The sequence below is a fragment of the Ranitomeya variabilis genome, chromosome 1, assembly GCF_051348905.1.
Source record: "Ranitomeya variabilis isolate aRanVar5 chromosome 1, aRanVar5.hap1, whole genome shotgun sequence".
NCBI lineage: Eukaryota > Metazoa > Chordata > Amphibia > Anura > Dendrobatidae > Ranitomeya > Ranitomeya variabilis.
In genome coordinates, this window is record NC_135232.1 from 6,689,651 (window position 1) to 6,713,860 (window position 24,210).

General features: G+C 50.0%; 1 protein-coding gene across 2 annotated transcripts in view; it reads right to left on the bottom strand.

Annotated features, from left to right (window-relative positions):
- Positions 1–695: 695 nt before the first annotated feature.
- LOC143801971 (myosin-IIIb-like) overlaps positions 696–24,210 on the bottom strand; it is a 177,078-nt gene continuing 153,563 nt past the window's right edge. For both annotated transcript variants that reach the window (XM_077281292.1, XM_077281293.1), the window contains exons 25-29: positions 24,023–24,198; positions 21,460–21,549; positions 10,469–10,634; positions 4,527–4,712; positions 696–1,603 (exon numbers count right to left, since the gene is read on the bottom strand). In XM_077281292.1, the coding sequence (XP_077137407.1) occupies positions 1,541–1,603; positions 4,527–4,712; positions 10,469–10,634; positions 21,460–21,549; positions 24,023–24,198 (681 nt within the window). In that variant the 3' untranslated portion in view covers positions 696–1,540. The remainder of the gene's footprint in view (positions 1,604–4,526; positions 4,713–10,468; positions 10,635–21,459; positions 21,550–24,022; positions 24,199–24,210) is intronic.

Consider the following 24,210-nt stretch of genomic DNA (forward strand, 5'->3'; position numbering starts at 1 on the left):
AAGGGGCAGGAGCGCGGAGGATAAGGGGCAGGAGCGCGGAGGTTAAGGGGCAGGAGCGTGGAGGATAAGGGGCAGGAGCGTGGAGGATAAGGGGCAGGAGCGTGGAGGATAAGGGGCAGGAGCGTGGAGGATAAGGGGCAGCGCTGGGAATATTGAGGCATCACAGATAGTGATGAGCGAGTGTACTCGTTGCTCGGGTGACCTCCGAGTATTTGTTATTGCTCGGAGATATAGTTTTCATCGCCTCAGTTGCATGATTTATGGCTTCCAGATACGCTGAATACATGTGAGGAATGCCTGTTTGTTAGGGAATTCCCTCATGTATTCAGCGTATCTGGAAGCCGTAAATCATGCAACGGAGGAGATGAAAACTGTATCTCCGAACAATAACATACTTGGAGGTCACCAGAGCGTGCTCGGGAAAACCCAAGCAAAGAGTAGACTCGCTCATCACTAGTCACAGAAACATCAAGGATTTGTCAATAAAATATATCAACGTACAGAATGTTTATAATTGTTCGTCAGTAACCATAGGAAAAGTGACAAAGAGAGAAATACACCGAAGAGGGAAAAAGTGAGAACCTTCTGGCCCGGACTGCAGGTTGTTGGCAGCGGCACCCGACCACCTGATTCTACGTACACAGAGCAGTGGTGACCGTTCTCAACTGTGCTCCTTAATTATCACACCACCAGCGTATAATCACATCTGAGCTTTTATTGCATGACTGATTCATGTGAAAAAAACTAAAGAGAAAATCAATCACAACATGGAGAGGATGGAGTCATAAACAGCCATGAGACCGCGGGCACAGAAACGTACAGAGCCGCACAGTACAACATCAAGTGTCTTCACTGTCAGTAACGACAAGGGTGAGGTCATGTCACCTTATAGAACAGGCAGAGGTGGTGAGGGTTTACAGCACTGATCACCCCGCTCCCTCGGGAGGTGTCTGAAGGGATGAGGGGTCACCTCATCCACCAGGAAGCAGATATACTGCTGAGAAGGTCAGTGAGGAGTACATCGTCCCCCCAGGAGGCAGATGTAGAGCTGAGGAGGTGAAAGGGCACCAAAGAGAACGTCAGTCAACCACCAGGAGGAAGGTAAAGGGTTGAGGAGCTAAGGGGTCATTGAGGAGTACACGGTCACCCTCCCAGAAGCAGATACACCGCTGAGGAGGTCAGTGAGGAGTGCTCAGCCACCACCCAGGAGGCAGATGTTCGGATGAAGAGGTGAGGAGTTACCGAGGAGTACACCAGTGAACCCCCAGGAAGAAGATGTATGGATGAGGAGGTAAGGGGTCACTGAGACACACATTGGTCAACTCCCAGGAAGAAGATGTACAGCTGAGGAGGTAAGGGGTCACTATGGAGCGCAATGTCTCCCCCAGGAGACAGATGTATGGGTGAGTAGGTGAGGGGTCAACCCTCAGGAGGCAGATGTATGGCTGTGACGTTGAGAAGGGTCACTGAGGAGTACACCGTCAGCTCCCCAGGAGGCAGCAGAATCTGAGTTCCTTGGCTCGCCATGCAGATCCCACTGTTACCTCACAGATTGTCCACACTCTTTTGCTTTACAACCATCGGTCATATTGAGAGAAGTAACCTGCAAGCAAGAGAAGTAATGTCAGCCTGTGTAGTGGAGTGGGGGTCCGAATAAGGCCCTAAGAACTAACAGCTTTAAAGGGGAAAGCAATGAATTAGGAGAATGACATCATAAGAGGCAGGATTAAGGCCACGAGAAGATATCCATAGCAGAACACTGCATGAGCCCACCAGAGGATAACCGAAAAAGAAGACTATGTGAGCTCATGAGAAGATAATAAAGTAGAGGACAGGGCGAGCCCACCAGAAGACAATTACAGGAGAGGACTGGGAGAGCCCACCAGAAGACAATTACAGGAGAGGACTGGGAGAGCCCACCAGAAGACAATTACAGGAGAGGACTGGGAGAGCTCACCAGAAAATAATTAGAGGAGAGGCCTGAGCGAGCCCACCAGATGATAATTAGAGGAGAGGCCTGAGCGAGCCCACCAGAAGACAATTACAGGAGAGGACTGGGCGAGCCCACCAGAAGATAATTACAGGAGAGGACTGGGAGTGCCCACCAGAAGACAATTACAGGAGAGGCCTTGGCGAGCCCACCAGAAGACAATTACAGGAGAGGACTGGGCGAGCCCACCAGAAGATAATTACAGGAGAGGACTAGGAGTGCCCACCAGAAGACAATTACAGGAGAGGACTGGGCGAGCCCACCAGAAGACAATTACAGGAGAGGACTGGGCGAGCCCACCAGAAGACAATTACAGGAGAGGACTGGGCGAGCCCACCAGAAGATAATTACAGGAGAGGACTGGGAGTGCCCACCAGAAGACAATTACAGGAGAGGACTGGGCGAGCCCACCAGAAGACAATTACAGGAGAGGACTGGGCGAGCCCACCAGAAGATAATTACAGGAGAGGACTGGGAGTGCCCACCAGAAGATAATTACAGGAGAGGACTGGGCGAGCCCACCAGAAGATAATTACAGGAGAGGACTGGGAGAGCCCACCAGAAGATAATTACAGGAGAGGACTGGGAGAGCCCACCAGAAGATAATTACAGGAGAGGACTGGGCGAGCCCACCAGAAGATAATTACAGGAGAGGACTGGGCTAGCACACCAGAAGATAATTACAGGAGAGGCCTGGGCGAGCCCACCAGAAGATAATTACAGGAGAGGACTGGGCGAGCCCACCAGATGATAATTACAGGAGAGGACTGGGCGAGCCCACCAGAAGACAATTACAGGAGAGGACTGGGAGAGCCCACCAGAAGATAATTACAGGAGAGGCCTTGGCGAGCCCACCAGAAGACAATTACAGGAGAGGACTGGGCGAGCCCACCAGAAGATAATTACAGGAGAGGACTGGGCGAGCCCACCAGAAGATAATTACAGGAGAGGACTGGGCGAGCCCACCAGAAGATAATTACAGGAGAGGACTGGGCGAGCCCACCAGAAGATAATTACAGGAGAGGACTGGGCGAGCCCACCAGAAGATAATTACAGGACAGGACTGGGCGAGCCCACCAGAAGATAATTACAGGACAGGACTGGGCGAGCCCACCAGAAGATAATTACAGGAGAGGACTGGGCGAGCCCACCAGAAGATAATTACAGGAGAGGCCTTGGCGAGCCCACCAGAAGACAATTACAGGAGAGGACTGGGCGAGCCCACCAGAAGATAATTACAGGAGAGGACTGGGCGAGCCCACCAGAAGACAATTACAGGAGAGGACTGGGCGAGCCCACCAGAAGACAATTACAGGAGAGGACTGGGCGAGCCCACCAGAAGATAATTACAGGAGAGGACTGGGAGTGCCCACCAGAAGATAATTACAGGAGAGGACTGGGCGAGCCCACCAGATGATAATTACAGGACAGGACTGGGCGAGCCCACCAGAAGACAATTACAGGAGAGGACTGGGCGAGCCCACCAGAAGATAATTACAGGAGAGGACTGGGCGAGCCCACCAGATGATAATTACAGGAGAGGACTGGGAGAGCGCCCCAGAAGATAATTACAGAAGAGGACTGGGCGAGCCCACCAGAAGATAATTACAGGAGAGGACTGAGCGAGCCCACCAGAAGATAATTACAGGAGAGGACTGGGCGAGCCCACCAGAAAATAATTACAGGACAGGACTGGGCGAGCCCACCAGAAGATAATTACAGGAGAGGACTGGGAGAGCCCACCAGAAGATAATTACAGGAGAGGACTGGGCGAGCCCACCAGAAGATAATTACAGGAGAGGAGAGAGAGAGCTCACCAGAAGACAATTACAGGAGAGGACTGGGCGAGCCCACCAGATGATAATTACAGGACAGGACTGGGCGAGCCCACCAGAAGATAATTACAGGAGAGGACTGAGCGAGCCCACCAGAATATAATTACAGGAGAGGACTGGGCGAGCCCACCAGAAGACAATTACTGGAGAGGACTGGGCGAGCCCACCAGAAGATAATTACAGGACAGGACTGGGCGAGCCCACCAGAAGACAATTACAGGAGAGGACTGGGAGAGCCCACCAGAAGATATATAAAGGAGAGGACTGGGCGAGGGCACCAGAAGACAATTACAGGAGAGGACTGGGCGAGCCCACCAGAAGATAATTACAGGACAGGACTGGGAGAGCCCACCAGAAGATAATTACAGGAGAGGACTGGGAGAGCCCACCAGAAGATAATTACAGGAGAGGACTGGGAGAGCCCACCAGAAGATAATTACAGGACAGGACTGGGCGAGCCCACCAGAAGATAATTACAGTAGAGGACTGGGAGAGCCCACCAGAAGATAATTACAGGACAGGACTGGGCGAGCCCACCAGAAGACAATTACAGGAGAGGACTAGGAGAGCCCACCAGAAGACAATTACAGCAGAAAACTGGGAGAGCCCACCAGAAGACATTTACAGGAGAACACTGCGATAGCCCACAAGAAGACACCAAACACAATCCCAAAATAAGCGAAGTGGATGTCAAACCTTACCTGCTGGATCTCACGCATTGCCCGCCGGATTGATCTGTGGTAATGTCGGGACAACTCCAGTGACTGGGAGACCTGAGGTGCCCCATGCGAGACCATGGGAACAGGAGACTGTGCGTTCTCATCCCTCAGAGGTAACATTCTCTTCAGAAATTTCAGCTCTTCATTGTCCGGCTCCCAATGATTTATCTATATAAAGAAAGGAATAACCAGACGTTCTACCAAAAACTGTAACTGCTCCACCAGGCCATAATATGTAGCGGAAACCAGGGATTAACAGTCATTTACTGTCAAAACAACAAACAAAGCTGCCCGCACCCTAGACATGCCATTTCGCCGTCCATACACTGCAACGGTGGGTCGACTAGATAGGGAAAGAGAAGTAGGCAGCAAACAAAACCTCCACCCTCCCTACCCTGTCTTCCATCTAATCCTCTTTTCAGACTGCCTCATCCTCCTCCTTTATCTCTCAGGGATGATAGGAGTGATACATTGTGTGATCGGAGAATAGATTTTGGGTTCCTGGGGTCAGTGATGATGGTGTTAGGAATACCTGCCATGGACGCAGTCGTCCACCTTTGGTTTCCAGACTGTTCCGCTGGTCTGTCTGTGGTGAGGGCAGAGCTAATGTGCACTGGGGTGGTGCGACTACACAGGGTGGTGCCCCGTGTGTGGAAGTGGGATGCGATGTGGAACATGGAACGCTGAGCTTCCCACTTGTTTCTTGGCCCAGCAGACATGGGGCGCTGTCTTGTCTGGTGTTAGCTGAGATTGGCTCCCTGGCCATGGGGGGGCAATGCATCACCTGATTGTTATCCTTAGATTTGGGCTGGCTCTGTAAGGCCAGCTTCTAATCCTGTACAGTTGTCTGAATTCGAACCTAGCACCAGTAGAAGCGCCACTGCAGCGTGAAACAGCTGTCGTCCATTCCACTCCTGCTCCCATCCTCCCGACACCGATGTTTTAAAGTATTGGAATAAAGAAGTTTTTTAACCGGTGAGTGCCATCCGTTCCTTTCTAATTTCTACAGAAGATTCATTAAAAAAATTTTCAAAAATCATTTTACCAATTACTTCACTCACAAAGAAAACCAGAGTGTTTTTTGGTCTCCAGAGGCACAAATGGCTCTTGAAAAACTAAAAACTCTTTTCATTACCGCACCATTACTTGCCATCCAGATATTGGACTGCCGTTTGTTGTTGGAGTAGGCGCCTCAGACTCTACGGTGGGAGACGTTTTATCACAGCGAGTTGGAGACAAGATTCTCTGTTCACCTGTGGTGCTTTATTCCCCTTTTTCAAGATGGCGTCTGCTGCCTCGCTTTGCCTCATGTGATCCGCCTTCCCTGTCTTTATAACCCTGGTTTGCCTTCCAACCCATCCTTGTGTATTCTGCTTGAATCCCTGACTCTGTGCTACGAGAGACTACTCCTCTCAAAAAGATCCAGTTCAGCCTTCCAGCAAACCACTCCAGTTCTCGGTAGTAAGCGGTGTGCGAGTTCCTCTGCACCTGCCTTTTTTGGACACGTAAGCTCGGCCTGCTGCAGCTAAACTAGTTGGTGTGCAGTGGCAGTATTTGTGACTGTTCTGGACTTCCTAAGATACTCACAGCTCTGCACTGTTTTCGGGACTCTTATTCAGAGACTGCCAGCCCTGTTGTGAACTGTGTCTTCCTAACAGCTTTCCCTAGTGTGTGCCTCGCCCAAGAAACTTTGCCTGCAGTAGTGCTGCATATGAACAACTTCACTATCTCCCCGTTTGCTGTGTTTTCTGAACTGTTGCTCACTTGCTGCACATGTGATAATTTGTGTAAATTTATGTGTTACCATACTCCTGTTCAATTTACCCATTGTCTCAAGACAAGAGGTTCCTGAGTGTTACACTATAATTGTTACAAGAGGTCTAGCACAGACTGTAACATTCTACATCTAAATAATGTTTTGGGAATACTGGACTCCAAAGAATTTCTGATGAAAATTAAAGATGGATACCAAAATTACTTCTGTCACGATCCAATAGGGCTTCGGTCAGCGGACGGCACAATACACACTCAACGGGATGGTAAAAGGGGAGAGGAAGGCCCTAACAATAGGGACTGAGGGATGGGACACCTCCTGATCTCCAAAGTGAGCCTGTCCCTGCACTTCCCTAAAGCCCTAAGCAGGTCCTTCCCCCCCCCCACCGCCATCATGAACCTCGTCCCTCACGGTCATCTCATACTGCCCTGGCTAGTGCACTGGTGGACAAGGATGCTAGCCTCACCACTGTAGATGGTGCAAACACAGAGAAAAGCGACAAGCAAAGTAGACAACATAAAATCACAAAACTTAACCCAAGGCACCACTGTCAAGCTCCACACCGCAGAGGATACAGAAACAGGACCCCAAAATTCACAGAAGAAACAGATTCAGCGCCAACACTCCAAGGCTGGTCTGCATAGAATAACTATCACCAACAGTCAGATGACAACTGTTTAAAGGATGGTGGGAGTGGTCACCACCCACATCAGCTGACCTAGCAATTCAACAGCTGCAGCACAATGCCAGCAAGGGAAACGGACATTAACCTCTGCTGGCCTGAAAGGAAAAAACTACCGTATTTTTAGCTTTTTAAAACACACTTTTTCCCTAAAATTTTTTTTTTGGGGGGGGGAAATGGGGGTGCGTCTTACAATGCGGATATACCACTTACCAGTACCGTTGCAGGCTGGGATGAGGGGGTGTCCGCCAACTCTGCCCAGGGTGTCCACATGCACAAATGGAGATGTCGGCACCAAGATCTCAGGAGATGAGATTTCAGTGCTGAGATCTCATCTCTCGGGATCTTTGTCCCAAGATTTCCATCTGCGCATGCGCCACCTGCAAGCGGCCATTTTACCAAAGTCCACCGCACAAGAAAGCATGGATGAACTGTCAGGGGGCTCTGGCCTTTCACAAAATGTCAGAAGAGACCCCCTGCAGCACCGGAGAAACCCCCGCAGCACAGGAGCGCCACCGCAGCACAGGACACCTGCACACCCCCTCATCCCAGCCTGCAGCAAAGCTCCACTCCGGTCTCCACCAGCAGCGACCCTGGGACCCTGCTTCCCCGCAGCCACCACCCCTGGTAAGCAATAAGACGCATGGAATATAAGAAGCACCACCATTTTATTAAAAAAAAGTTTTTTCCTATTTTTCGCTTCAAAATTTGGGGTGCATCTTATAATCCGGAGCGTCTTACAAAGCCAAAAATACAGTACATTTAAATTATAGTGGAACCAGAGCTGCCACACATCCAAAAATGGATCGTGACAACGTCTTTCTTAACCATCCTTCTAAAGACATTGATCTTTCTTTTAAGGAGGGGTTTTGGATGCAGAACCACCAAATATGTGTTCCCGAATCTGCTAGACTTGAAGTCCTCAAACTTGTCCATGATCTAAACTCGTAGGACACCCTGGAGTAATGGAAACCCCAGAACTACTGACTCGCTCTTTTTTGTGGCCTAATTGTAGAAAGGATGTGTGAAAATATGTTTCCTCCTGTTTAACATGTGCATGGAACCAGACGCCACGATCTTCTCCTCTAGGACTCACTCAACCTCTTCCAGTTCCATCTAGGCCTTGGGGATCAATCTCAATGGATTTTATCATGGACCTACCTCCATCTAAAGAAATGAGTTATCCTTGTTGTGGTGGACCGGCTCACAAAGATGGCCCACTTTATTCCAACTAAAGGAATTCCTACTGCTGAACAAACCGCAGAATTTGAAGTCACAGAGGTATTTAGGCTGCATGGAATCCCTGACAATGTCGTTTCTGATAGGGGTGTTCAGTTTACATCAAGTTTTCGGAAAACCTTCTGTACAGTTTTAGGAGTTAATGTCAATTTGTCTCCTGCCTTCCACCCACAATCGAATGGACAGACTGAAAGAACAAACCAAACCCTTGAACACTACCTGTGTTGTTTTATTTCTTTCCTACAGGGCGACTGGGTGGACTATTCACCAACAGCAGAATTTGCATATAATAACTCCAAGCCCAGTTTTACATCCCAAGGCCCATTTTTGCTAACTATGGCTTGCATCCGGTATTTATTCCTAATCTTCCATTTAATACCTCAGTTCCTGCTGTAACAAACAGACTTAGGCCATGTGCACACGTTCAGGATTTTTTTTTCGCGTTTCTTCGCTATAAAAACGTGGTAAAAACGCGAAAAAAACGCTTACCGTACATATGCCTCCTATTATTTACAGTGTATTCCGCATTTACAGCATCTATAGTAACAAGTTGGTCACACTTGTCAAACAGTATGTTTGACAAGTGTGACCAACTTGTCAGTCAGTTTTCCAAGCGATGCTACAGATCGCTTGGAAAACTTTTGCATTCTGCAAGTTAATTACGCTTGCAGAATGCTAAAAAAACCGCGGAAAAAAAAAAACGGAAAAAAAAACGCAAAAAAAAAAAATGCGGATTTCTTGCAGAAAATTTCCGGTTTTCTTCAGGAAATTTCTGCAAGAAATCCGGACGTGTGCACATACCCTTACAGAAAGCTCAGGAAGAACTAACACAAGTTACAAAAGGCCCAAGAAGATTACAAAGAAACAGATAAAAGTCAAAAAGTCTCTCCTACTCTTCAGGTCAGTGATAAGGTTTGACTTTCTTGCAAAAATCTGAAGACAAATGTACCTTCTTCTAAACTGGGTCAAAAATTCATAGGGCCTTATCAAATTTCTGCACAAATTATCCCAGTTGCCATGCAAAAACTTCCTTGACAGCCTTAAAATTCACCCTGTGTTCCATCTGTCCTTGCTCAAGATATTCAATAATAATCCATTTCCAGGAAGAACTCCGCCACCTCCTCCTCCAGAAAAAGTCCATGGTGAAGATGAGTACGTTGTGGATGAAATTCAGGACTCTCAAAGATTTAGAGCTAGACTACAATATTTGGTGCCGTGCAGGGTTTACAGACCAGAAGATACTTCATGGGAGCCAGAGGCAACGTCCATGCACCCAGGCTTAGAAGAGCTTTTCATCTGAGACATCCAGAGAAGCCAGCACCTGAGATGTCCAGCCATTCCTGGAAGGAGGGGAGTATTGTCAGGATTTGAACCGCGCAGTTCCCATGCACCAGACGGCAACTCTTCTCTCTGAGCTACTCAGCTCGCTGGACAGTTCCATGCTAACCCAGACACTTGTACCTATGTTGCTGCTGATGGTCTCCACCCTGAGCTCCTCATTGGCTCGCCCTGATTGCACACCCTATTTAACCTTGGCCTTCCTCTCCTTCCCTTGCGTGATTACTGAGCTACCAGTCTGTAGTCAAGCTTCTTTCCACGCGCTACTTATTCCTTCAAACTACACTGCTGCTGATATCGACCCCTGACTTTCCTTACGATTCCTGCTTATTCCTTCAAACTACATTGCTGTTCCTGTGTATCGACCCCTTTGCTATCCCAGAATATGGTACCTGCCGGTGCTGCCCCTAGTGGTTGCAATATCACTACTCCAACCCAGGTCAGTCCATAACACCAGTGCTGTTTATTCATTTCCATTGCATAGTGGTATGGTGAATGCTTCCTGGTTGGGTTCTGGTTGCTCCTCAGCAGTGCTAATGGTCTTTACTGGTTCTTCTTCATTAGCTATTGTCCCAGGGTTTCCCTTTGGTTATTGTTTGGGTTTTACGCCGCTAGCTTTAAATTTACTCGTTACCTGACTCTACATCATCCGCATCACCAGACGCCAGCTAGCCTGTGACTGCAGTCTGTGAAGGGCTCAATAAAGCTCTCCTCCCCTTCAGGAGTGGGTGAAGAATACGCAGGCCCTTATGGACTTGCCTAGCAGTGATGGCTTGCGCAGAGTGTGCGTGTTACTGAGCATTTGCTGGTGCGATGCGAGACGCTACAGAGTAGTTATTCCTACGCATAACAGATGGGAGTGATAGAAGTTGTGCGGTTTCTGGCCATTACCTTCCCACAAGGTGCTCTGAGGATTTCTCCGTATGGTTGGATTCCAGTTTCCTGGTGGAATTGCACTAGATCCATGAGTGAGGTGTGAGCACGATCCTCTCCGGGAATCACGTAGCAGCCATTGGAGCGCACATCCACCATGTAATGGCGGCAACTGGAGACTGATCTGATGGAGAAGACAAGGTAACGAGACAGAAGACAGCCGGCATGCGATACGAACATCTGTATTGAAAGTGTAATCCCGCGTGATGGGAGGGCGCCGACAAGACTTACCCCGTGACGGGAGCGTGCCGACAAGACTTGCCGCGTGACGGGAGCGCGCCGACAGACTTGCCATTTTAGATATACAGTACAGATCAAAAGTTTGGACACACCTTCTCATTTAAAGATTTTTCTGTATTTTCATGACTGTGAAAATTGTACATTCACACTGAAGGCATCAAAACTATGAATTATCACATGTGGAATTATATACTTAACAAAAAGTGTGAAACAACTGAAATTGTGTCTTATATTCTAGGTTCTTCAAAGTAGCCACCTTTTGCTTTGATGACTGCTTTACACACTCTTGGCATTCTCTTGATGAGCTTCAAGAGGTAGTCACCGGGAATGGTTTTCACTTCACAGGTGTGCCCTGTCAGGTTTAATACGTGGGATTTCTTGCCTTATAAATGGGATTGGGACCATCAGTTGTGTTGTGCAGAAGTCTGGTGGATACACAGCTGATAGTCCTACTGAATAGACTGTTAGAATTTGTAATATGGCAAAAAAAAAAGCAGCTAAGTAAAGAAAAACGAGTGGCCATCATTACTTTAAGAAATGAAGGTGAGTCAGTCCGAAAAATTGGGAAAACTTTGAAAGTCTCCCCAAGTGCAGTGGCAAAAACCATCAAGTGCTACAAAGAAACTGGCTCACATGAGGACCGCCCCAGGAAAGGAAGACCAAGAGTCACCTCTGCTTCTGAGGATAAGTTTATCTGAGTCACCAGCCTCAGAAATCGCAGGTTAACAGCAACTCAGATTAGAGACCAGGTCAGTGCCACACAGAGTTCTAGCAGCAGACACATCTCTACAACAACTGTTAAGAGGAGACTTTGTGCAGCAGGCCTTCATGGTAAAATAGCTGCTAGGAAACCACTGCTAAGGACAGGCAACAAGCAGAAGAGACTAGTTTGGGCTAAAGAACACAAGGAATGGACATTAGACCAGTGGAGATCTGTGCTTTGGTCTGATAAGTCCAAATTTGAGATCTTTGGTTCCAACCACCGTGTCTTTGTGCGACGCAGAAAAGGTGAACGGATGGACTCTACATGCCTGCTTCCCACCGTGAAGCATGGAGGAGGTGGTGTGATGGTGTGGGGGAGCTTTGCTGGTGACATTGTTGGGGATTTATTCAAAATTGAAGGCTTACTGAACCAGCATGGCTACCACATCATCTTGCAGCGGCATGCTATTCCATCCGGTTTGCGTTTAGTTGGGCCATCATTTCTTTTTCAACAGGACAATGACTCCAAACACACCTCCAGGCTGTGTAAGGGCTATTTGACCAAGAAGGAGAGTGATGGGGTGCTACACCAGATGACCTGGCCTCCACAGTCACCAGACCTGAACCCAATCGAGATGGTTTGGGGTGAGCTGGACCGCAGAGTGAAGGCAAAAGGGCCAACAAGTGCTAAGCATCTCAGGGAACTCCTTCAAGATTGTTGGAAGACCATCCCGGTGACTACCTCTTGAAGCTAATTAAGAGAATGCGAAGAGTGTGCAAAGCAGTCATCAAAGCAAAAGGTGGCTACTTTGAAGAACCTAGATGTGGAGAAACGGGGTCAGGGGTGCTTTCGTGATGGTGCCATGATGAATTGGCTGCAGTCCTTTCTCTAGTATGTTGGGTGGTTTTCAGAATGTCCGGCTGGTAGCTCTGTCTTACTTCAGTCTCCCAGGATGTGATCTCTGAGTCTTTTTATACCCAAGGCATGTAAGCTATTTTTAGAATAAAGGTACCTTCACACTGAACGATATCGCTAGCGATCCGTGACGTTGCATCGTCCTGGCTAGCGATATCGTTGTGTTTGACACGCAGCAGCGATCAGGATCCTGCTGTGCCATCGTTGGTCGGAGCAGTAAGGCCAGAACTTTATTTCGTCGCTGAATCTCCCGTAGACATCGCTGAATCGGCGTGTGTGACGCCAATTCAGCGATGTCTTCACTGGTAACCAGGGTAAACATCGGGTTACTAAGTGCAGGGCCGCGCTTAGTAACCCGATGTTTACCCTGGTTACCAGCGTAAACGTAAAAAAAACAAACACTACATACTTACATTCCGGTGTCTGTCCCCCGGCGCTGTGCTTCTCTGCACTGTGTAAGCGCCAGCCGGCCGTAAAGCAGGGCACAGCGGTGACGTCACCGCTGTGCTTTCCGGACGGCGCTTACACAGTGCAGAGAAGCACAGCGCCAGGGGACAGACACCGGAATGTAAGTATGTAGTGTTTGTTTTTTTTACGTTTACGCTGGTAACCAGGGTAAACATCGGGTTACTAAGCGCGGCCCTGCGCTTAGTAACCCGATATTTACCCTGGTTACCAGCGTAAAACATCGCTGGTATCGCTGCTTTTGGTGTCAAACCTGACGATAAACGCCGGTCTGACGACCAAATAAAGTTCTGAACTTTCAGCAACGACCAGCGATATCACAGCAGGATCCTGATCGCTGCTGCGTGTCAAACTAAACGATATCGCTATCCAGGACGCTGCAACGTCACGGATCGCTAGCGATATCGTTTAGGGTGACGGTACCTTAAATGCGATGGTACCTTTACCCAGGGTCTTTCAGTCCAACATCAAGATAAGGTAAACAATGGTGATGGGATTAAGTAGCACTATTAGCATATCAGCACACATCAATAAACAAGGCTTAACACACTCTATGTACAGTCACTATTACAGACTTAAGGTACCGTTACACTAATCGACTTACCAACGATCACGACCAGCGATACGACCTGGCCGTGATCGTTGGTAAGTCGTTGTGTGATCGCTGGGGAGCTATCACACAGACCGCTCTCTCCAGCGACCAACGATCAGGGGAACGACTTCGGCATCGTTGAAACTGTCTTCAACGATGCCGAAGTCCCCCTGCAGCACCCGGGTAACCAGGGTAAACATCGGGTTACTAAGCGCAGGGCCGCGCTTAGTAACCCGATATTTACCCTGGTTATCATTGTAAAAGTAAAAAAAAAACACTACATACTCACCTTCTGATGTCTGTCACGTCCCCCGCGGGCGGCTTCCCTGCACTGAATGTGTCAGCCGCGCCGGCCGGCCGGCCGGCCGTAAAGCTTAGCACAGCGGTGACGTCACCGCTGTTACTGCTGGTGCTGACACATTCAGTGCAGGGAAGCTCTCGGCAGCGCGGCATTAGCAGCGCTGCTGCCGAAAGCAGTTTTAACCCTGTGGACGCCGGCGGGGGACGTGACAGACATCAGACTTATACAACGACTTACCAACGATCACGGCCAGTGTAACGGTACCTTTACACAGTATGTTAGATAGTATATCAGTTGGCAAGTTTGTATTCTTGACCCACCAGACAAACACTTAAATTCACAAGCCAATATACAGATAAAAAGCCAGTTCTTTTGGTTTTGCAAAAACATGGTTGTCGGCGAAATTAAGATATAATCTGGTTTCTTCACACTAGAATATAAAACATAATTTCAGTTGTTTCACACTTTTTTGTTAAAGGGAACCTGTCACCACGTTTTTGGAAGATGGGATAAAAATAGCGTTAAATAGGGGCAGAGGTGGGCGTTACATTAGTGTGTTTGTTATGCATTTATCACCCACCTAAGTTGCCGAAATACCTTTGCAAAGTCTCCGTTTTCGCCTGTCAATCAGGCTGGTCTGGTCAAAAGGGCGTGTTGTCTTCCCCCAGATTTTGCTTAGTTTTCCGTTGGTGGCGTAGGGGTGTGCGCATACCCAAGGTCCCGAATCCTCTGCCAGGGGATTTAAAAGAGCGCGCTGTTCGTTATTTCATTGGTGATCGGTGGGCGCGGCCATCTTCCTTTGGCCGCGCGTGCGCAGAAGCGGCGCTCTGCTGGCCGCGGCTTCAGGAAAATGGCCGCGGGATGCCGCGCGTGCGCAGATGGATATCGCGGCGGCCATTTTCCTGAAGCCGCGGCCAGCAGAGCGCCGCTTCTGCGCACGCGCAGACCAGCCTGATTGACAGGCGAAAACGACTACTTTGGTAACGTATTTCGGCAGCATAGGTGGGGAATCGGGGTCCACAAACTACACTATTGTAATGCTCAGCTCAGGCCCTATTTAACAGTATTTTTATCTCATACCGAAAAAACGGGGTGACAGGTGCCCTTTAAGTATATAATTCCATGTGTGATAATTCATAGTTTTGATGCCTTCAGTGTGAATGTACAATTTTCATAGTCATGAAAATACAGAAAAATCTTTAAATGAGAAGGTGTGTCCAAACTTTTGATCTGTACTGTATATTTATACAAACACATTTTGCAGGTGTTGGAATTAAATGATTTATTGTATAGCAATATATAGTGTATATTATATAGCAGCAAATGGAAGTAAAACGTGTAGTGGTATATAGAAGTATACAGTGGATATAAAAAGCTTACACACCCCTGATTTAATCATTTCAGAACTTTTTCCCCCTTTAGCGTCGCCTAAAATCTGTACAAATCCACTGAGGAAAAAACAATTAAGGTACCTTCACACGAAGCGACGCTGCAGCGATAGCGACAACGATGCCGATCGCTGCAGCGTCGCTGTTTGATCGCTGGAGAGCTGTCACACAGACCGCTCTCCAGCGACCAACGATGCCGAGGTCCCCGGGTAACCAGGGTAAACATCGGGTTGCTAAGCGCAGGGCCGCGCTTAGTAACCCGATGTTTACCCTGGTTACCAGCGTAAAAGTAAAAAAAACAAACAGTACATGCTCACCTGCGCGTCCCCCGGCGTCTGCTTCCTGACACTGACTGAGCTCCGGCCCTAACAGCACAGCGGTGACGTCACCGCTGTGCTTTCACTTTCACTTTAGGGCCGGCGCTCAGTAAGTGTCAGGAAGCAGACGCTGGAGGACGCGCAGGTGAGTATGTACTGTTTGTTTTTTTTACTTTTACGCTGGTAACCAGGGTAAACATCGGGTTACTAAGCGCGGCCCTGCGCTTGGTAACCCGATGTTTACCCTGGTTACCAGTGTAAAACATCGCTGGTATCGTTGCTTTTGCTTTCAAACACAACGATACACAGCGATCGGACGACCAAATAAAGTTCTGGACTTTATTCAGCGACCAGCGATATCACAGCAGGATCCTGATCGCTGCTGCGTGTCAAACTAAACGATATCGCTAGCCAGGACGCTGCAACGTCACGGATCGCTAGCGATGTCGTTACAAAGTCGTTTCGTGTGAAGGTACCTTTACTTTTTTGCGGAAAAATAAAAAAATAATGTGGTTGCATAAATACACACACCCTTATACTGCGTTGCAGCCCCCTGGTTCTGTCAGCGCGGCACATATAGAATTGTTGATATTTGCCGGTTCCTCCTTGCAGTATTGCAGTAGCTCCACATCTGAGAGATTGCGGGGACATCTCCTGTGTACAGCGTCCTCTTCAGGTCACCACAGATTGCGGGGACATCTCCTGTGTACAGCGTCCTCTTCAGGTCACCACAGATTGCGGGGACATCTCCTGTGTACAGCGTCCTCTTCAGGTCACCACAGATTGTGGGGACATCTCCTGTGTACAGCGCCCTCTTCAGGTCACCACAGATTGCGGGGACATCTCCTGTGTACAGCGTCCTCTTCAGGTCACCACAGATTGCGGGGACATCTCCTGTGTACAGGGTCCTCTTCAGGTCACCACAGATTGTGGGGACATCTCCTGTGTATAGCGTCCTCTTCAGATCACCACAGATTGCGGGGACATCTCCTGTGTACAGCGTCCTCTTCAGGTCACCACAGATTGCGGGGACATCTCCTGTGTACAGCGTCCTCTTCAGGTCACCACAGATTGTGGGGACATCTCCTGTGTACAGCGCCCTCTTCAGGTCACCACAGATTGCAGGGACATCTCCTGTGTACAGCGTCCTCTTCAGGTCACCACAGATTGCGGGGGCATCTCTTGTGTACAGCGCCCTCCTCAGGTCACCACAGATTGCGGGGACATCTCCTGTGTACAGCGTTCTCTTCAGGTCACCACAGATTACAGGGACATCTCCTGTGTACAGCGCCCTCTTCAAGTCACCACAGATTGCAGGGACATCTGTGTACAGCGCCCTCTTCAGGTCACCACAGATTGTGGGGACATCTCCTGTGTACAGCGCCCTCTTCAGGTCACCACAGATTGCAGGGACATCTCCTGTGTACAGCGTCCTCTTCAGGTCACCACAGATTGCGGGGGCATCTCTTGTGTACAGCGCCCTCCTCAGGTCACCACAGATTGCGGGGACATCTCCTGTGTACAGCGTTCTCTTCAGGTCACCACAGATTACAGGGACATCTCCTGTGTACAGCGCCCTCTTCAAGTCACCACAGATTGCAGGGACATCTGTGTACAGCGCCCTCCTCAGGTCACCACAGATTGCGGGGACATCTCCTGTGTACAGCGTTCTCTTCAGGTCACCACAGATTGCAGAGCATCTCCTGTGTACAGCGTCCTCTTCAGGTCACCACAGATTGTGGGGGCATCTCCTGTGTACAGCGCCCTATTCAGGTCACCACAGACTGTGGGGACATCTCCTGTGTACAGCGCTCTCTTCAGGTCACCACAGATTGCGGGGGCATCTCTTGTGTACAGCGCCCTCCTCAGGTCACCACAGATTGCGGGGACATCTCCTGTGTACAGCGCCCTCTTCAGGTCACCACAGATTGTGGGGGCATCTCCTGTGTACAGCGCCCTCTTCAGGTCACCACAGATTGCGGAGCATCTCCTGTGTACAGCGCCCTCTTCAGGTCACCACAGATTGCGGGGACATCTCCTGTGTACAGCGCCCTCTTCAGGTCACCACAGATTGTGGGGACATCTCCTGTGTACAGCGCCCTCCTCAGGTCACCACAGATTGTGGGGACATCTCCTGTGTTCAGCGTTCTCCTCAGGTCACCACAGATTACAGGGACATCTCCTGTGTACAGCGCCCTCTTCAGGTCACCACAGATTGCAGGGACATCTCCTGTGTACAGCGCCCTCTTCAGGTCACCACAGATTGCAGGGACATCTCCTGTGTACAGCGCCCTCTTCAGGTCACCACAGATTACAGGGACATCTCCTGTGTACAGCGTCCTCTTCAGGTCACCACAGATTGCGGGACATCTCCTGTGTACAGCGCCCTCTTCAGGTCACCACAGATTGCGGGGACATCTCCTGTGTACAGCGTTCTCTTCAGGTCACCACAGATTGCAGAGCATCTCCTGTGTACAGCGTCCTCTTCAGGTCACCACAGATTGCGGGACATCTCCTGTGTACAGCGCCCTCTTCAGGTCACCACAGATTGCGGGGACATCTCCTGTGTACAGCGCCCTCTTCAGGTCACCACAGATTGCGGGGACATCTCCTGTGTACAGCGACCTCTTCAGGTCACCACAGATTACAGGGACATCTCCTGTGTACAGCGTCCTCTTCAGGTCACCACAGATTGCGGGACATCTCCTGTGTACAGCGCCCTCTTCAGGTCACCACAGATTGCGGGGACATCTCCTGTGTACAGCGTCCTCTTCAGGTCACCACAGATTGCGGGGACATCTCCTGTGTACATCGTTCTCTTCAGGTCACCACAGATTGCAGAGCATCTCCTGTGTACAGCGTCCTCTTCAGGTCACCACAGATTGTGGGGGCATCTCCTGTGTACAGCGCGCTCTTCAGGTCACCACAGATTGTGGGGACATCTCCTGTGTACAGCGCTCTCTTCAGGTCACCACAGATTGCGGGGGCATCTCTTGTGTACAGCGCCCTCCTCAGGTCACCACAGATTGCGGGGACATCTCCTGTGTACAGCGCCCTCTTCAGGTCACCACAGATTGTGGGGGCATCTCCTGTGTACAGCGCCCTCTTCAGGTCACCACAGATTGCGGAGCATCTCCTGTGTACAGCGCCCTCTTCAGGTCACCACAGATTGCGGGACATCTCCTGTGTACAGCGTCCTCTTCAGGTCACCACAGATTGCGGGGACATCTCCTGTGTACACCGCCCTCTTCAGGTCACCATAGATTGTGGGGACATCTCCTGTGTTCAGCGTTCTCCTCAGGTCACCACAGATTACAGGGACATCTCCTGTGTACAGCGCCCTCTTCAGGTCACCACAGATTGCGGGGACATCTCCTGTGTACAGCGTCCTCTTCAGGTCACCACAAATTGCGGGGACATCTCCTGTGTACAGCGCCCTCTTCAGGTCACCACAGATTGCGGGGACATCTCCTGTGTACAGCGTTCTCTTCAGGTCACCACAGATTGCAGAGCATCTCCTGTGTACAGCGCCCTCTTCAGGTCACCACAGATTGCGGGGGCATCTACTGTGTACACCGCCCTCTTCAGGTCACCATAGATTGTGGGGACATCTCCTGTGTTCAGCGTTCTCCTCAGGTCACCACAGATTACAGGGACATCTCCTGTGTACAGCGCCCTCTTCAGGTCACCACAGATTGCGGGACATCTCCTGTGTACAGCGTCCTCTCCAGGTCACCACAGATTGCAGGGACATCTCCTGTGTACAGCGTCCTCTTCAGGTCACCACAGATTGCAGGGACATCTCCTGTGTACAGCGTCCTCTTCAGGTCACCACAGATTGCGGGGACATCTCCTGTGTACAGCGTCCTCTTCAGGTCACCACAGATTGCAGAGCATCTCCTGTGTACAGCGCCCTCTTCAGGTCACCACAGATTGCGGGGGCATCTACTGTGTACAGCGTCCTCTTCAGGTCACCACAGATTGTGGGGACATCTCCTGTGTACAGCGCCCTCTTCAGGTCACCACAGATTGCGGGACATCTCCTGTGTACAGCGTCCTCTTCAGGTCACCACAGATTGTGTGGGCATCTCCTGTGTACAGCGCCCTCTTCAGGTCACCACAGATTGTGGGGACATCTCCTGTGTACAGCGCTCTCTTCAGGTCACCACAGATTGCGGGGGCATCTCTTGTGTACAGCGCCCTCCTCAGGTCACCACAGATTGCGGGGACATCTCCTGTGTACAGCATCCTCTTCAGGTCACCACAGATTGCGGGGACATCTCCTGTGTACAGCGCCCTCTTCAGGTCACCACAGATTGCGGGGACATCTCCTGTGCACAGCCCCCTCTTCAGGTCACCACAGATTGCAGGGGCATCTCCTGTGTACAGCATCCTCTTCAGGTCACCACAGATTGCGGGGACATCTCCTGTGCACAGCCCCCTCTTCAGGTCACCACAGATTGCGGGGGCATCTCCTGTGTACAGCATCCTCTTCAGGTCACCACAGATTGCGGGGACATCTCCTGTGTACAGCGTCCTCTTCAGGTCACCACAGATTGCGGGGTCATCTCCTGTGTACAGCGTCCTCTTCAGGTCACCACAGATTGCGGGGGCATCTCCTGTGTACAGCGCCCTCTTCAGGTCACCACAGATTGTGGGGACATCTCCTGTGTACACCGCCCTCTTCAGGTCACCATAGATTGCGGGGCATCTTCTGTGTACAACGTCCTCTTCAGGTCACCACAGATTGGCCCTTGGGTTCAGGTCTGGCCCAGGCTGTTTCAGAACTTCCATTTTGTTTTGATGGAGGTCACTTTGGATTGTTTTCGGTGACATTCCTCCTCATCTTCAGCTTTTCAGCAGGCAGGAAGGTTCTGATGTAAGATGGTCTGATATCTGTGCTGGCCACTAGTGATGAGCGAGTGTTCTTGTTGCTCGGGTTTTCCCGAGCACGCTCGGGTGATCTCCGAGTATTTGTTAGTGCTCGGAGATTTAGTTTTCATCGCCTCAGCTGCATGATTTAGGACTGCTGGACAGGCTGAATACATATGGGAATTCCCTAACAAACAGGCATTCCTCACATGTATCCAGCGTATCAGGCAGCTGTAAATCATGCAACTGAGGCCATCAAAACTATATCTCTGAGCAATAACAAATACTCGGGGAAAACCCGAGCAACAAGTATAATCGCTCATCACTACTGGTCACAAGTCCCTTGCCCTTGGCTAAAGCCTCAGTTCCAGTTGCCGAAAAACAGCCCAAAGGACAACGCTGGCCCCACCATGCCTCAGTGTGGGGATGGGGGTTATCTGGAGATGACTGATGTTGGCTTTGTGCCTAGTGGAACTATGGAAGCACAGTTCCCCCTCAGTCTCATCAGACAGATCACGTTCCCAAGAGGCTTCTGGCCGACATGATGGAGGTTCTGGCATCTGCTAATGTCACTACCAGATTTCAGCCCCTTCTTGATGACGTCTCAAAGTGTTTCAGTAGATCTAATGCCTGGGAAATCTTTTTTTCCCCCTCTTCCTCACTGACAACTTTCCACACTGAGATCCTCTGCTGTGTTGCCAGCTGTTTATGGACCATAAAATACTCCTGAGCAGTGACATCTTGGGTAAATCAGAATCGCTGTAAATGACGGCGGCTCGGAGCTGACTACGGTATAACATGGGGGAATGTGACCGCCTGATTCTGAGCACAACTACATCCCAAGTATAAGAGGGTGCTGACACTTATGCAGCCGCATTATTGTAGGTTTGTTATTTTATTTACCCCCTTAGAATGATTTCACTTTGTATCTCCGCTGTATACAGCTCCTGTGCCATAATGCAGCATTTACTGTAGCTGTGCAAACACTCTGCACGTGGAGCCCAGCCCTTTTGCGTGCGGAACCCAGCCCTTCTGCGTGCGGAGCCCAGTCCTTCTGCGTGTGGAGCGCGGAGCCCAGCCCTTCTGCGCGCGGAGCTCAGCCCTTCTGCAGTGAAGCCCGGAGCCCAGCCCTACTGCACATGGAGTTACTCCTCACCTGTAGCTCAGGATGTACCCCGCTCGCGTCTGGCTGATCCGGATGAGGAAATCTCCGGGGTCTTTAGCCATCAGTAGATTCTCGGTGTCTCTACAACAGAACACTACTTAGGATTAACCCCTCACTCGTCCTTCTGCTACAGCAGCTAAGGGTTAACCCTGACAGGAGGAGTTATCAGAGGCTTCATCAACACGACATCCCTGCAAGGACTCCATGAGGACAAACAGAGCTGGGCGAATGACGAAGAGCCATTGTCAGTCACCCTCACACTACACTCACTGAGTAATCTCCCCAGCTCAGAGGACAATCCAGCCATTGTCAGTCACCCTCGCACTGAGCTCACTGAGTAATCTCCACCAGATCAGAGGACAATCCAGCCATTGTCAGTCACCCTCACACTGAGCTCACCGAGTAATCTCCACCAGATCAGAGGACAATCCAGCCATTGTCAGTCACCCTGGCACTGAGCTCACTGAGTAATCTCCACCAGATCAGAGGACAATCCAGCCATTGTCAGTCACCCTCACACTACACTCACTGAGTAATCTCCCCAGCTCAGAGGACAATCCAGCCATTGTCAGTCACCTTCACACTGAGCTCACCGAGTAATCTCCACCAGATCAGAGGACAACCCAGCCATTGTCAGTCACCCTCACGCTACACTCACCGAGTAATCTCCACCAGATCAGAGGACAATCCAGCCATTGTCAGTCACCCTCGTACTGAGCTCACTGAGTAATCTCCACCAGATCAGAGGACAATCCAGCCATTGTCAGTCACCCTCGCACTGAGCTCACTGAGTAATCTCCACCAGATCAGAGGACAATCCAGCCATTGTCAGTCACCCTCACACTGAGCTCACCGAGTAATCTCCACCAGATCAGAGGACAATCCAGCCATTGTCAGTCACCCTCGCACTGAGCTCACTGAGTAATCTCCACCAGATCAGAGGACAATCCAGCCATTGTCAGTCACCCTCACACTACACTCACTGAGTAATCTCCCCAGCTCAGAGGACAATCCAGCCATTGTCAGTCACCTTCACACTGAGCTCACCGAGTAATCTCCACCAGATCAGAGGACAATCCAGCCATTGTCAGTCACCCTCACACTACAGTCAGAGTAATCTCCCCAGCTCAGAGGACAATCCAGCCATTGTCAGTCACCTTCACACTGAGCTCACCGAGTAATCTCCACCAGCTCAGAAGACAATCCAGCCATTGTAAGTCACCCTCACACTGAGCTCCCTGAGTAATCTCCACCAGCTCAGAGGACAATCCAGTCATTGTAAGTCACCTTCACTCTGAGCTCACTGAGTAATCTCCACCAGCTCAGAGGACAATCTAGCCATTGTCAGTCACCCTCACACTGAGCTCACTGAGTAATCTCCACCAGCTCAGAGGAAAATCCAGCCATTGTCAGTCACCCTCACACTGAGCTCACTGAGTAATCACCACCAGCTCAGAGGACAATTCAGCCATTGTCAGTCACTCTCACACTGAGCTTGCTGAGTAATCTCCACCAGCTCAGAGAACAATCCAGCCATTGTCAGTCGCCCTCACACTGAGCTCACTGAGTAATCTCCACCAGATCAGAGGACAATCCATTCATTGTAAGTCCCCCTCACACTGAGCTCACCGAGTAATCTCCAACAGCTCAGAGGACAATCCAGCCATTGTCAGTCACCCTCACACTGCGCTCACTGAGTAATCTCCACCAGATCAGAGGACAATCCAGCCATTGTCACCCTCACATTGAGCTCACTGAGTAATCTCCACCAGCTCAGAGGACAATCCAGCCATTGTCAGTCACCCTCACACTGCGCTCACTGAGTAATCTCCAACAGCTCAGAGGACAATCCAGCCATTGTCAGTGTTAGAATCTGTTTTGTTTTTGACCATCCGCCATCTTGTTGTGGTTTTCTGGCTGCTGGTCTTTTTCCCCTGGTGTTGGGTTGTCTTAGATCAGGTGATTGTATCACCCTTTATTACCCAGCACCCGCCTCCGAGTCCTTGCTGAACAACAATGTTAATCCACTAATGTCCTGGCTATGTGCTTTGATAGCTTTCTGTGTTGGATTTTATGCAGTTCTAGGACCTCTGGTTCTGCTATCATTAGTTTCTGTTTTCAGTTGGTTTCTGCAGCCTTCTCTGTGTTCTCTATTAGGAGGTGATCTGTTTTTATACCCAGTCCTTAGATCTTTTAGGGACCTCCTTCCCCCTATCTATAGGTCTTCGCTGAGATTATATTAGGTGGGTCTATTCGCAAGGAATGGGTCACCCACTCCATCGTAGGGTATCAGCTTAGTCTCAGTGCAGGGTCAGTTTTCCCCCCTCTATCCTAGTTCTGTGTTGCAGTTCCGTAACAGTCAGTCAGTCACTCTCACACTGCGCTCGCTGACAAATCTCCACCAGCTCAGTGGACAATCCAGACATTGTCAGTCACTCTCATACTGCGCTCGCTGAGTAATTTCCATCAGATCAGAGGAGAATCCAGCCAGTGTCAGTCACCCTCACACTGAGCAACTATCAGCCGGCTCATTTCCCGATGTGTGGAACATTACCTGCGTGAGATCATGCCGTGCAGCCATGGAGGGTAGACACCGTCATCCTGAACCTTCTTAGCCTGAGTGTCTTTGAACCAGAGCAGGGTTTTCTGCCGCTGCATCAGCTTCTTCTCGCCGTCCTCGTGTCTGCTGGGAACTCCAGGACGCACAATGGGATTGTCAAATGGAGAAAGCTGCAACCAACG